The 14,623-nt window shown below is 60.0% G+C and overlaps 1 protein-coding gene across 2 annotated transcripts in view; it reads right to left on the bottom strand.

The window, feature by feature from the left end:
* The window catches only part of CPLX1 (complexin 1), a 36,814-nt gene extending 22,191 nt beyond the window's left edge, over positions 1-14,623 (bottom strand). The window contains exons 1-2 of one of the 2 annotated variants that reach the window (XM_067734783.1): positions 14,462-14,623; positions 13,030-13,131 (exon numbers count right to left, since the gene is read on the bottom strand). In XM_067734783.1, the coding sequence (XP_067590884.1) occupies positions 13,030-13,060 (31 nt within the window). In that variant the 5' untranslated portion in view covers positions 13,061-13,131; positions 14,462-14,623. Of the gene's footprint in view, positions 1-13,029; positions 13,135-14,461 lie in introns of both variants that reach the window. The other variant, XM_067734782.1, reaches the window with a different exon arrangement.

Consider the following 14,623-nt stretch of genomic DNA (forward strand, 5'->3'; position numbering starts at 1 on the left):
CTACATACACACGCACGGCGAGAGTATCTAGAACATCACAGAGTTAAATGGCAAACGGCAAGCGTGGAACGGTAAATAACAGAACATTCACCTAAAACGTAGAAATCGTAATAATGGCAAATACTGGGTGTTCAAAAATTTTGCTGAGTGAATGAAAGATGCTAAATCACACTGTTATCCCCAAAATGTAATTAAAAATGAGATCAACTTTATCCACCCAATCGGCAACAGTTTGACAAAACCCATGTTGGGGAGCGTGTGTGTGATCTGCACGATGGAGCCTGGCCGCGGCATATTTTAGCGAGATCTACTTAGAGGGCAGTTTGGAAACAGGTGGCAGAAGATTAGCCGTGCACATCCTTCTGCCGTATTGTATTCATGTCAACAAAGACATCGCATGCTATTAATACCATGTATAAAATAGATAACTAATGAGGACCTACTGTATAGCTCAGCGAACTCTACTCAGTGCTCTGCGGTGACCTAAATGGGAAGGAAATCCAAAAAAGAGGGGATAAGGACTTCCCTGCTGGCGCAGTGACTAAGAATCCGCCTGCCAGCAGGGGACATGGGTTCGATCCCTGGTCCGGGAAGATCCTACACTCTGCGGAGCAGCTAAGCCCGTGCACCACAACTACTGACCCTGTGCGCCACAACTACTGAAGTCCACGCGCCTAGAGCCTGTGCTCCACAACAAGAGAAGCCACCGCAACGAGAAGCCCACGCACCGCAAGGAAGAGTAGCCCCCGCTCGCCACAACTAGAGAAAGCCCGCGCGCAGCAACAAAGACCCAACACAGCCAAAAATAAAGAAATAAAATAAAGAAATTTTTTTAAAAAGAGGGGATATATGTATACGTATGGCTGATTCACTTGGCAGAAACTAATGCAACACTGTAAAGCAACTACACTCCAATAAAAATTAATTAAAAAAACCCAAAACACGAGGATATCGTGGTTTCCTGAAGGCCACCCTCTGCGGCCACAGCACTGCCGCCTGAGCACAAGGACACGCCTGAAAGACAAGGCTCCTGCTTGACTTCTGTCCCATGCGCCACCTCTTGAGGCCTCACGTTTACTGTTTATGGACCTGGGTTTTGTTTTTCTGTTTCCGACACTAGAATGTATGCTTCATCAGATGCAGACTCTCCGTCTGTGTGTCTGGCTTATGGTTAAGAACCCAATAAATATATATTGATTGACAGGATGTAAGTGCAGGAATGCCCAGTGCAACTCTGTTTATGAGTGTAAACAGGCTGGATGTGTGATGCACAACATTCGGTACTGGTTAAGTCAATGGTAGTGAATTCATTCAAGTGCAATGACAGGCATCTTAATACCAGATGTCCCGATGTCAGGCGTCCTAACACCAGGCGTCCTAACCCCAGGCATCCTAATAATACCAGACATCCTAACTCCAGGCATCCCAACACTAGACGCTGCAATACTACTTACCCTAATACCGAGCATCCTAACCAGCTGTCCTAATACCAGATGCCGTAATACCACTTGTCCTAATGTCACCGTACCTCGTTTTTCTGCGATTTGCTTTGTGGTCCTTTACAGATACTGTGTTTTTCACAGACTGAAGGTCTGTGGCAACCCCGCGTCAAGCAAGACTGTTGGCGCCATGTTTTCGATAGCATGTACTCACTTCATGTCTCTTGTCACATTCTGGTAATTCTCACAATGTTTCACACCCTCTACCAGCAAAAAAGATTATGACTCACTGAAGGCTCAGATGATGGTTAGCATTTTTTAGCAGTAAAATTTTTTAATCAAGATATGTACACTTGATGTATCTTTCTTTAGACATAATGCTATTGCACACTTAACAGACGACACTGTAGTGTAAACACATCTTTTATTTGTACTGGGAGACCAAAACATTCCCACGGCTCACTTTATTACGACACTGTTTATTGCGGTGGTCTGCCACCAAACCCGCAATATCTCTGAGGTCTGCCTGCACTGGTCTTCTCGACACCCGGCGGGCTCACTCCAGCTAACCCTGTGCTCCATGTCCTAATTCCAGGAGGTCTAACAGCTGATGGTACCGAGCTCTAGTGAAACATGCTGGATCGAACGCACGTGCTTATCGAAACCGCTTTCCACAGCCCCGCTAAAACTGGAGCGAGGAAATGTGAAAGTATAATTCCACGAGGACAAACAGACAGGAGAGGAGAGAACAAGGTGGCCGAGGTATCCAATTTGGGGAAATGGAGAGTAGACGTGCAGGGGGCACCCAAGCAAGAACAGGGGGAGAGACCGCTGCGCAGCTCACGTGCAGGCAGAACCCAGGCCGACTCTGGTATCAGAGGCGCTAGGTCCTGGGGGAGGGGCTGAGGTCTGCATGAGGGGCACCTGCGCTCCACGCCCTGGGGACCCACCACCCAAGGGGCAAGGGGGAATCAAAAACCCATTTCGCTGGAGAAACTGAACCAGAGCCCCTCCAGGCTCAGACCAGTCTCAGGCACTGTGGGGGCAGAGGTGACGCATCCACCTACAGACAGGGGTCAAGGGGCTCTCTGTTTCCCGAAACTGGGGACCTCGCCAAGCCCCCACCCACTGCCCTGCTCACGAAACCCACCATCCAGCCACGCAGAATCTGTTTCTGGAGAAATGGAGCCACGCCTCCCAACAAGACCGAAAGATGCTACCATCTGGGGCTCTCCAAACATAAAAGCCAGCTTCCCACGTGTTTCTCCCACAGGTAAGCCAGAAGTCCCCCACAGCACGCAGGACCTCAGCCAGGCTTTCAGAACTCACCCGGAGAGCCCCCAGCATGAAGGCGGCACCCAGACAGGCAAGGGTGCTCAGAGGAGACAGTACAAGGGCCAGGGGAACCCTTGAAAGGGAGGGCGTTCAGAATGCATGGAAGAGATTTTGGAAGTTAAAAATGTAAATGCAGAAATGAAAAGTTCAGTTGAAGAGTTAGAAAATGAAATGAAGGAAATATCCCAGGAAGTAGAACAAAAGACAAGGAGATGAACAACGGGAAAGAAAACAGAAGGACACAGAGAATCAGAGCAGAGCGGCCCAGAGCTGAGAGGGTCAGGTGAGGGCTCAGCAAGGAGGCAGCCAGAGCCCTGTCCCCGGGCCGAGGAAGTGCACCCGCAGGGGGTGAAAGAAGACCCACAGCAAGGTCCTGAGAGTTTGAAATTTCAAAATGCCAAGTCAAAGAGGAAACTGTAAAAGCCTCCAGAGAGAAAAGCAAACTGGTCATGTAGAAAGTACTGGAAGTGAGAGCAGCATGTGACTTAATAGCAACTTTAGAACCTGCAAGACAACTGAAAAGAGGCTTCAAAATTCCAAGGAGGAAGTTCTTTAAAATCTACAACTTTATACCCAGCCCAACTGGCAGCTATGCCCCAAGGCAGAATAGACTCCATGGCCCTCCCGCGCACCCTCTGTTGGAAAGTTCCCAAAGGCCCAGCAGGAGAGGAGAGAGGAGAGGGGCCTCTTCCGTCAGGCGGGGACAGCGCACAGTGCTGATGGGGTGGAATGTGCCCGCGTCCAGACACGTTAACTCAGGGCAAACCACAGGTTCAGGAGCAAAGAGCGTCGTCAAGGCGCCTGTTGCCGAGGGGACATGGGGGGAGGGGCAGGAGGTCTGTCCCAGCTCAGGGCCCCCACCCATTCCAGGAGACCAGCGGAGTGTCTGAGATGATCCACGAGCGCATTACTGAGGAACAGCGGGGACGCGTCCACAAGGACCGCTCCTTGCTGGTACTTTCCGTTCCAACGGGCTCCTTGGGTCTGGATTCGAGTTATACCTGCAGCCCCACCTCTGCCAGGAGGATGGGAGGAAGGTGGGCAAATATTTACAAACTGTTCCTGGAACTTGGAGTTAAGTCTGTACTGATTCTGTAGCTCATCACCCAAAGGGCGAGTTTCGTCTAAACCTGTCTACACAGCAGACAGAAACCTCCCTGAAACACGCACTGTTCAAAGGGCTGCTGTCAGGAAATGACGCTGTCCCGCGTTTTCTGTCTAAAGCTGTTTTAAGCCACAGTCACCGTGGCAGGCTGATCCTCGGCCCCCAGCTTTGGCACAGCCAGCTGAGCCCCGAGCCAGTTCTAATAAATGGACAGCGTAAAGAACTTTGCAGAGTCTTTTAAAATTAGAAACAGGTCTGAAGGCATTTCTCCTGGAAAAAAATAATATTATTTCACATAAGTAATGAGTGATTCTAGCAGATGAGTTTGAAAGCAACGTGGTGTCTCAATTTTCCATATCACTTCTTCATGTTTTCTGTATTATTGCAATTCCTTACAATGAACATTTATTAGTTTCATGGTAGGAAAAAAAAAACCCACTTTCATGTTAAAAAATAAACGTGGATAAATACCTCATCAAATTGAATGCAAAGATAAAAATATGTTTATGGGGGCTTCCCTGGTGGCGCAGTGGTTGAGAGTCCGCCTGCCGATGCAGGGGACGCGGGTTCGTGCCCCGGTCCGGGAAGATCCCACATGCCGCGGGGCGGCTGGGCCCGTGAGCCACGGCCGCTGAGCCTGCGCGTCCGGAGCCTGAGCTCCGCAACGGGAGAGGCCACAACAGTGAGAGGCCCGCGTGCCGCAAAAAAAAAAAGTTTATGTATTAAGAAAACATCGACAGTAATACCAAGCCTCCAGACCGGAATCACAAAGAACGGAGGCGCGTGTGGGTGAAGGCCGGACAGAGGAGCTCACGGAGCCGCCGGGAGGACTTGGCGAGAGCTCGAAACACGCAGTGTCGCCCGTGACGGCAACAATGAGAGCTTGAATAATGTTTTCAAAGGGCGTGCGGGTTCCAAAACACTGCAGAAGGTTTTTAAAAAGAAAACTTAGTCCATGTATTAAGATTAAATACGCGAACTAGCAAGGAAGCATTTAAAAAAGGTGAAAGTCGAGGTGACACAAGTTAGATCAGATGTTAATTGTGATGATACACATTCAACAGTTAATGTTCTTGCAAAGCGAAGCCCCTCAAAGACGCCCCCCCCGCTGCCCTGTGGAGGTGCTTGGCCTGAGGGGCCTGTGGCCGGGGTCCGCGGGCACCGCCTGCCTGGCCTGTGTCGGAGTCTCCTCGACACCCCGGGCCAAGGAGTAGACCAGCGTCCAAGGGGCAGCCAAACCTGTCTCGCCACCATTCACTGTCCATCATCCACCGCCCCGGGGCCCGGCTTCCAAACGCCTGTCCAGCCGCACTCCCACCTGCTGGCCAAGCTCCGAAGGAACGGGGGCGGGCGAGTGGACACTCTGCCTCATCCTAGCCGGCAGACAGAGCCCACCCCCTCCGGAGCGTCTCTGCCCAGCCCTCGGGGAGGGGAGGCCCAAGGCATGGGCCCTGTCTCACCCTGCTGACCACTATGCTCTGGCCCCAGGCCTGGCAGCCTCGCCTCCTGAAGCCGGCCCAGGGGCACGGCCGGGGGGCTGGCCGGCTGGCTGGTCACGTGCAAGGCCCCCGCTCTAGTCTTGACTAAATCAGACCCCGGCCCGCGCTGCCCGCATCTTCTGTGACGCTCCTCCTGCTTCTGTGGCCTGGAAAACCTCTTTTGCTGGTCTGGGGCACTGGTCAGATGTTCCACACCCGTCGGGGAGAGGCCCCAGGCCGCCGCCGCTGTCCCTGCCCGCTGAGCCAGGTGCCAGGTGGCACGTCTGGTCTTGGCTTCAGGAGGGGACACGTGGAGACAGAGGCAAGATGAAAATGCTGATTAGCGAGTCCAAACAGAACCAGGATCTGGGACAGGTGGTGTGGCCGCCGGCTTCCTCGCGCCTGGACCCCAGCTCCCCTGCGCTCACCCGCTGCCCAGTCTGCCGGGGGAGGGCCTGGGCCCTGAAGCCACCTGGGGCGGGAGCAGAGGCTCACGAGCTGCTGCCCCCCAGCAGCCCCTCCTAGCCACCTCCACGCAGGCCTGGTGCCAGGCGCACAGACCCCCTTGACCACAGCCCGATGCACAGCTGCAGTGGGACGGCGAGGCAGGGGGGCGTCGGGGTGCTACTGTGCGGGGCCTCACGGACCCGGCCGCGTCTGCTCCTGTGCAGGGCGGGCCCCGCCAGCAGGGTGTTGGCAGACAGCAGCCCGTGGGCTAGGCGCAGAGCAGACCCATTTCCAGAGGCTTCCTTCTGAAGGACGCTAAGTGCAAGGTGGTCCTCGGCCCCAAACACCCTCCGGGGCCCGAGGCTGGCAGCTTGCTGGGGCTCCGCCCTCAGCTTCTGTTAAACTGTTTCTGTCCTCTCTGCTTCCTCCGCCCGCCCGCAGCCCTTGCACTTCTTCCTCTCCCAAGAGGCCCCGCACCTGCGGCCTTCCCGCCAGCTCTTGGGCCGCAGGGGCCCAGAGGGTAAAGGCAGACGCCCGGGGCTGAGGCGGCCTGGGGCGCACGCGGTGGCCAGCACCCTCCTGGTGAAGCCCACCTCCCAGCCGAGGAAGCAGAGCTCAGCAGGCAGTTCTGATGTTTCCACTCGGACACGGCCATGGCTTTCCCCGGGGAATGTTAGGAGCGGCCATTAGCACCAAAGGATGCAGCCCTGGGGCTGCTCCGGCCAGCTGCCCGACCCCAGGAGTCCTCGACCTTCTGAGGCTCAGTCTGCACTGGCACCCAGCACCCAGCACCCAGCACCCAGCACTCAGCACCCAGAACTAGCAGTCAGAATCCAACGCACAGCACCCGCAGCACTCAGCAGGCAGCACCCTCAGAACTCGGCACCCAGTACCCTAAGCCTCCCACTGGCCCCCAAGGAGGGGCCTGGCCTCAGACACTACAGCTCATGGTCTAGTCCAGGGGACCAAAAGGGACCCACGGGGCCGCCCCCCTAAGAAGCAGCCGGAGGTCCTGACTGACCCCGGCGGGGCGAGAGAAGCCACGTTCTACCCTGTCCAGGAGACGAGAAAAGTGCGGGCAAAGCTGGAAAGCTGATCTGCACGGAGCCCAGAGCACAGGCAGAGGCCAGGAGGAGGCTCCGGACGGACCCCAGCCAGAGCCCCCGCCACCCGCCCAGACAGGATCCGGGGCTCTGAGCAGCCGACAGCCAACGGCAGGAGCCTCGGAAGGACCCCGTTCTCCTCTCCTCTGCCACGAGGGGCAGGAGCCCCGAGGGGGCCGCCTTAGGGAGGGGCCGCTTGCAGCTGCCGGGAGCCCCCTCCCCTGATCCGTCTTGACCTGGGTTTGGGTTCACGAGGCTGAGGTCTCTGAAACTTGTCAGCACTGGGATTTGTCTGCCAAGCAGACAAAGGGATTGTCTCCTTCGTCCTCCCCTGACTGTGTACGTGACGCCGGAGCAGCAGCAGCCACTTTGTGGCGGCGAGGAGCAAGCGGAACGCTCCACTAGGATGACAGTAGCACAATGAGAGCCAGAGCCAGGTCCCTGATGGTACCGCTGAGCAGCTGAACCACTTCCTGACACCTCATCATGTGAAAAAAACAAACCGATTCAAATCACTCTGTCTGGTTCTCTGTAATCTGAGTCAAAAGCATTCTCCCCAGTGCAGAATTCTAGTTTCCCTCCCAATCTGCTCCTTTCCCTGCAGTACAGCTCACCTTGTGACGCTCAGCCTACCCGATGCCAGAGAGCCTGGCCTCCCCCGGCCAGTGTCCCAGCAGAGCAGCCCTGGGCATGTGGGAGGCCCATGACAAGCAGAGTGAGCCCTGAAGCAGACAGACAGGGCGGGGGAGCCTGTGCGGCCAGCTCAGGCCTCAGGACCTGGGTCTGGGACAGGATGGGGACGCCCGGCCTCGCCCTCGACGTAGAGTCCCACGGGCGGACACCGGGGGCCGGGACAGGACTGCCTCTGCGGCCCTGACCTGACGTCCTAGGAGGCGAGGCAAGGGAGGGTCGGGGCAGAGCCACGTCTGACCGGCAGAGACCTCGGGAGCCCCGGTTCTGGGCCCCCCAAAAGCAGCTGCAGACAGGCCTCAGCTGGGCGCTGCGGAGTTGGCAGCAGGGAAGAGGAAGGAGGCCCCCAACAGCCTAGAGGCGGGGGAGGTGCTGGCCCCGAGGGGGGGCTCCCCTGCCCAGGGCTCCTGGCTCACAGAGGGCGCTGCCCTCCCTTCTCCTGGATCTGGTCCCTGTGGCCCCTAAACATCTGGGAACTGATCCCCACGAGACCCCCTAGGTGTCCCGGCCGAGAGCGCACAGCCCACCACCAGCAAGGTGTGGAGGCCCCCGGCCCAGGCTCTCCCCGGGGGGTGTCAGTAGAGCACCTTCCCTCCCTCCACGCAGGTCTGGGTGCTGGAGCTCCTGCCGCCCACACACGCGCAGACGTGCCGGCCTCAGGACAGCGGCTGGTCGTTCCCTCGTCCTCCCCACGCACCAGGCACGGGCCCCCTGCCCCCCGCTTCTGGAGAGAGGGCAGCCTCTCAGCCGCGCCCAGACCAGCCTCCCTGCCCGCAGGCCGGGCCCAGGGCCGACTCTCCGCAGGACACTGTCCACACTGACCGAGCCCCTGGGTGTGGCCAGGCAGACCTGAGCTTAGGCTTGGGCACTGGGCTGCCCTCCAAGCCCGTCCCAGCCCCTACGGCCCCTGGACCTTTGCGTGTACTGGGTCCCAGTCCGTCCACTCCTCCTTGGAGCCCACCTCGGACATGCCCTCCTCCAGGAAACCCTCCCCTCCCCCTCACCAGCCCGGAGGACCTAAGCGTGTTCCAGACACAGAACATGCCACACTGAGCGGAACAATGGGACAGACAGCTACGAACCGGGTCACTTGGGCCAAAATAGACACACTGCTCCTGATTTAGTCTGGCGAGCGTCTACAGGGACCACGCCACCCCGCCAACTGCCCACGCTCTTGTCCACGAGGCAAATATAGCTCCGGGGCCATCGCCACTTCCTGGTCTTGGGGGAAGACAGTTTCTTCAAATTACACCCTTGAGGACCCTGAGTCCCAGATCTGTGCAGACGCGGCGGAGCGCCTGGCCCTGGCTCAAGGCCACTTTGCCGCAGACAAGCTCCCAAGCATCACGTGACCGTGCGTCAATGTTTTCTTCTCTTGGGGACGGAACGCTGGCTCAGTTAAACGTCAGGGTGTGTTGATGGACCTCAGGAGGCCCAACACCTGTCAAGTTCTCCAGGACGTTTCTCTCGGGGAGAAAAAGTTTGCCGATAGCTGTTCACTTTCCTCGACCACTTGGCCTCAGAAGAATGCTCCCTGGCCAGCCCTGAGTGCCCCCAGCTCCCCGGCCTCAGGGCAGGCGCCGGCAGAGCCACCTCCCAGGGATCACGTCTTCTGAGTCTGAAGGAACCCAGGCGCCCCGTCAGTCCACGGAGAACTCAGGCCCTAAGAGCAGACACTCCAGGGGCCCCGCCCAGTCCCACGCGGGCTGCGTCGAGAGAGGGAGAGAGAGAGGTGGGCCCTGAGCAGAGCCCTCCAGTGTCCACTCCAGGGGCCCAGAGGCCGGGCGTCCGTGCAGACCCTGCCATCTCACCGTCCCTTCCTCTGTGGCCCACGCCACCCACCTGCCCTCAGAGGAGCAGCTCGAAGCCGGGAGTCTGCGTGAAGTCAGGGTTTGGGGCCGCTGGCCTTGCTGAGACGTGACAGGCAGGACAGCTGATGTGTCAGCACCTGAGTCCCCCTGTTCACCACCCACAGCCGGGCCGCGGCCAGCCCCCGCCCCCATGCCCGCAGCTTGCAGTCCACCTGCCGGCCCCTCCCAGCGGCCCTCCCCGGCCTGCCCGCACTGCCCCCCGCGGCCCCTCGTCACCACGACGTGACACCTCCGCATCAGCCCCCACTTCCCTTCCCTCCAGCAGTAGGTGCCCCGAGGTCTGTGCCGGCTCCCACGTGACCTGTGGTCCCCAGAGAGGCGGGCTCTGTGTCCGACCAGACAGGCCAGTGGAGGAGAGGGCCCTCAGCAGGGCCCCGCGGCAGCCACAGCGGCAGAGCCAGAAGCCCGCCGGCAGGGCAGGGGCCCCGGTACGGGCCGAGCCGCAGACACGGGGCAGGCAGGTGCCTACAGAGGGTCACGGGCAGGGCTCGCCTGGGACTCACGGCCATCCAAGTGTGAACTGGCTCTCCCTGACCCCGCGCGTTCCCGTCTGTCCCGCAGCACCGGCACACAGCCGGCTTGCCCACGGCCCAGCCCCGCCTCGTGGTGCCCAGATCGTGCAGACAAGCAGGATGGACGGGGCAGAGGCTGTTGGAAGAGCAGAGACCAGATGACTGAGGGAGTGAGAGGCGTGTGTGCCCCGGACAAGCCCCGTCAGCCCTCCCCAGAACGCTCCGCGCTCAAGGGTGCTGGAGGGGGGGTGAACACGTCAGGGCCAGACAGGTGGGGGCCAGAGGTGTGGAGGGCGTGCACCTGTCCACGGCCCTGCAGGTCCCAGGCAGGTCCCAGACTGGGCTCCTCCTAAGAGCCCCAGAGTGGACAAGGCTGGGCAGACACAGGCATGCGTCTGGGGGGCTGTGGGCGCCCCGTCTGTCTGTCTGTGTGATGTGGGAATCCTGAGTCCTGCAGCTGCTCTGCCCACCAGGCAGTCACCTGGAAACCTCTGCCCCAACACAGGGCCTGCCTGAGAGGCAGGGCCAGGCAGATGGCCCGGCTTAATTAGGCCACACGGAGTCTCGTCCCCAGCGCGGCAAGGCCTGCCTGGGGCTCCCTCCAGGCCTGCCTCTCCCCTCATTTCCGCTGTGAGCCTTTCTCTGAGTGTGCGTGTGTGTGCGGATGTGTCTCTGCTTCTGGCCCTGACTCTATTTCTCAGTTTGCTTCTAATACATCCCTGTCTCTGTGTGCTTCTCTGTCTGCCTGTCTGTTTGTCTCTGTCTGTGTATGTCTATGTCTGTCACTGTCTCCCTGTGTCTGTTTCTCTGTCTCTCTGTTTGTCTGTCTCTCTCTGTCTCCCTCTCTGTCTGTTTCTCCCTGTCTGTCCCTCTATGTCTCTCTGTCTGTGTCAATCTGTCTCTGTCTACATCTCTTTGTCTGTCCCTCTGTCTGTCTCTCTGTCCTGCATTTATACTTCCTGACCTGATTCCCCGGGTTCCCCAGTCTCCGTCTCGGCCGCCCCGTCTTTTCCATGTTTTCCTCGGCTGTCCTGTTCTGAGCCTCTAAGCCCCCAGCCACCTTCCCTGCCTGATCCCCGCAGCCTGGCTCCCGCTGCCCTGCTCCTGCATCCACCTCCCTCCAGTCCCGTTTCCCCACATCTCTGTGACTCCAGTGTCCGAGGCATTTCCCTTCATCTTTTTCTCGGTCTGTCTCTGGCCGTATCCCCTCTGAGTTAGCCTGTCTCTGGACGGCGTCCGGGGTTCGTCCCGCCTCCGTGTCCGGGGCTCTGGCCCCTCTTGGAATCATCTCCTGGTCTCCGTCTGTCTGTCTCTCACCCACACTCATCCCGAGAGACCAAAATGACGCCCACCAGGGAGAGAGAAAACACGGCACCAGAAAGCAAGGCCTCACCTGGAGCAGCCCCTGCCCCCAGCAGCACTGGGGTGCGAACGGGGTGGGAGTTCGGGGGAACGCTGGGTCTGGGGCCCCAGGGAGTAGATGCTGCCCGAGGGGCCTCCGCTGGCGGCGCCCAGGCTCCCACGTCACTGGTGAAGCCGCCCTGTCACTGCCGCAGGAGAAACTTTGGGCTGACACAGAACAAAGGGAATCCAGGCAGGCAATTACCCAGCTGATTTCAGCCACGCAGACAGCGAAATCAGATATTTCCGTTTCTTGCAAGCCCACCTCGGGGCCCGAATTAGCCACCTGATTAATTATCTGTAACAGCCTGGGACCGGCTGCGTGGAACCTGGGTTCCTCCTGGTGCCTCCTGCTGCTTTTGTCCCTGAATCACGTTCCAGTGATGTAACCATTATGATTAGACGCAACCCGCAGCCTACCCTTGACCATGAAGTCTCAGGAAATGTGGCCCCGGGCCAGGCCCAGACGTCTTTCCATTTAATCTGTGTTGAGTGGAAATGCAGTCACTCTCCAGGAGACAAGCCCACCCGTGGGGTTCCTGTCCTGGGCACGGTGGCACTGGCCCCTCTATCCTGCCCCTCGTTCCTAGCACCAGAGCCCCCATGGTGCCCCACCTCTGGTGAAAAGCTCTCCATCACTCCTGCCAAGAGGTGGCCCTGTCATGCATCACCTGACACGTGCCCGGCTGTGAAAGGCGTCAGGTCAGGGTGTGACCCACAGAGGCCACGTATGGTCCCGGGGTGGTCCCGTCACACGAGGAAGACATCTCTAATGGCAGAATCAGGCAGCGGCCGCCGGCTCCCATCACAGGGAGCTCCCAGAGCTGGCGCTGCACCAGGGGAGCCAGGGTGCACAGGGCCGGCCCCGTGGGCCAGGCTGACCAGGATGCAACTGTGCCAGTGCGGACCTCGATCCGCTCCCCCGCCCACCTCCTGGGCCAGGGTCTCAGCTCACTGTCCTACATCATCTTCCTCTCCTGGGCCAGGCTCTCCGGCTGTGCTGATGGCCTTGACCCAAGGAGGCACAGGATTCCTTTCAAAAGCAGCAGCAGGGCTGGAAGGGGGGTCCCCTCGCCCAACACACAAAGAGGCTGCACTGCCTTCACGGGGGCGGGGAGGTGGGGACGCAGGTGGGTACACACAAGCTACCTGCCTGTGCACGCTGGGGCCCCTCCCTCGTGACACTGCAAAGTCCTCGCTGGAGGCCACAGGTCCAGCTCTGCTCCTTACCCCCACTCTGCCTGCTGTGGCCACTCTGCGGCCTCCTGCACCCCTGCGCATCAGAAGCAAAGTCCCCGTGGGGGGCCACCGGATCTGACCAGTGGGATTGACCCCTGGTGCGCCCTGGGGTGTCCTCCCAAGGCCGACAGAGGTACTGCTGCTCAGGGCCACCTGGGGGGCTCCGCCCGGACACAGTGCACTGGCATGCATCCTCCCCCACCCCCAAAGCTGGCCAGGGGATTCAGGACGCACCGCCTTTGGCCCCTCCCTGTTCGTCCCCCCGCCCCAGCCCCCAGCCCCGGTCCAGAGGGAGCCTGTAGGTGTGATTGCGGGGACTGTGTGGTGAAGTCCGACGGTGACCACGTGCTGCGTGAGACCCCGTGTGTCTGCGTGCTGCTGGGTGTGCAGGGTGCCCCCCTCTCCCTACCTCCCAGGGCCTGTTTCATCACGAATTCCATGGTGATGGCTTTGAGTTCTCAGCGGCTCCTCGGAGGGTCACAGCTCACATGCGAATGTGGCCAGGAGTTCTCTGCTTGGGGAGAGGAAATGGTCACAGGTCACCAACGGGGCTGGGGGAGGACTTCTTCCTTGTCCCCTCCCAACTTCCCCTAGAAGCAGGTCTGGGGTGTGAGAAAGCATCATTCGTGGTCCCCCCAACACCTGGAGGCTGGACTTCAACATGGGACAGGCACCTGGGTCTGGGAAGGTCCCTGCAAAGTGGTCTCTCTGGGCCCCTGGGGTTTGTGAAGCCGGCGTCCGGCTGCTACTGCAGGGATGGGAGCGTGCAGCTCCGAGGAGAAGCTGCCTTTGAGAAGTGGGGGCAGGCCCAGGGGCGTTTGGAGGTGACTGGCTCTGCTGCCTCCCTGGTGGAGCCCTGGGCCATGGGCGCGGAGACCCATCTAAAGGATGGGAAAGGTCAGTGTGGGTGGGACCTGGGTGGGAGCTCCCTTTGGCTTCGGATGGAAGTCTTGGGAGACCAGGTTTCACCCAGGGGAGAGGCCAGCACCCACTGCCCCCTGCACACAGCAGAGACTGGGGTGGAAGGGAGAAACTGCAGGGGCCCCAGCCTTCGGGAACAAATGAAATGGGGGGCAGACCACCCCTCCCCCTGCATCTGCATGGGTGGGGACCTCCAGGGTCCAGGCCAGCTGCAAGTCTGGTGAGGAGGTGCTTCCTGCAAAATCAGCAGCTGTGGTGCCCCCACCCCCCACCCCCTGTCTGGTGAGGTCTCTCCTGGCAAGGAAACCCAGGTCCCTGGAGATCCACTGTTTTATGGGGTTTTTTTTCCTTTTCAGATGAAGGAGACCCGCGTGTGTGCAGGCTGGGGAGGGATGGGGGGGCGAGCGTACCCCTGCCTCCCCGCAAAGCGCTGGCGCGCAGGGGCGCCTTTGCCGCAAAGCAGATTCTCTTCCAAACTTCTCCCCTGCCTCCTGGTGGGGAGGGAGTCTCAGGGCCCAGCCCTGAGAGGCCGGGGCGCTGCCGGAGCTCCCCTAGTGCTCCCACCGCCCCATCGCACGGCTCAGGGCTCCCGCGGCCGCCGCACCCCTTGGCTTTGCGGGCGAGCGAGTTGCCCGGCTCTGCCAAGCGGCCCTCAGGCGGGAGAGCGCCAGGAGAAAGAAAGAAAAAGACAGAGGACGAGGGAGGGGAAGGGGAGACGCGAGAGGCAGGAGACTCGGAGAAGGAGTAAGAACGAGGGAGGGCGCGGGCCGCGACCCCTGGGCCGCTTCAGCACCGCGCCGGCGGACAGCGCCCGCCGGGGGCTGACCGAGCGCCCAGCCCGGGCCGGGAAGGGGGCATCTGGGGCCGAGTGCCCGCCCTGCGGGTCCTGGGAAGGAGCTGCGCGCGGGGCCGCTGGTTACCTTCCTGGGGCTGGGGCCGGGGCGCGGGCGGGCGGTCAGCGGCAGAGCGCGCTCGGGCCGGCCGGGTCCATGTGGCGCCCCTGGAACTGCGGCTGAAGCTGAAGGGCACCGCGAGGAGGGCGCATCACATGGAGGCGCTCCCCGCCCCCCGCCCGCGTCCGA

Source organism: Pseudorca crassidens, chromosome 4, assembly GCF_039906515.1.
Source record: "Pseudorca crassidens isolate mPseCra1 chromosome 4, mPseCra1.hap1, whole genome shotgun sequence".
NCBI lineage: Eukaryota > Metazoa > Chordata > Mammalia > Artiodactyla > Delphinidae > Pseudorca > Pseudorca crassidens.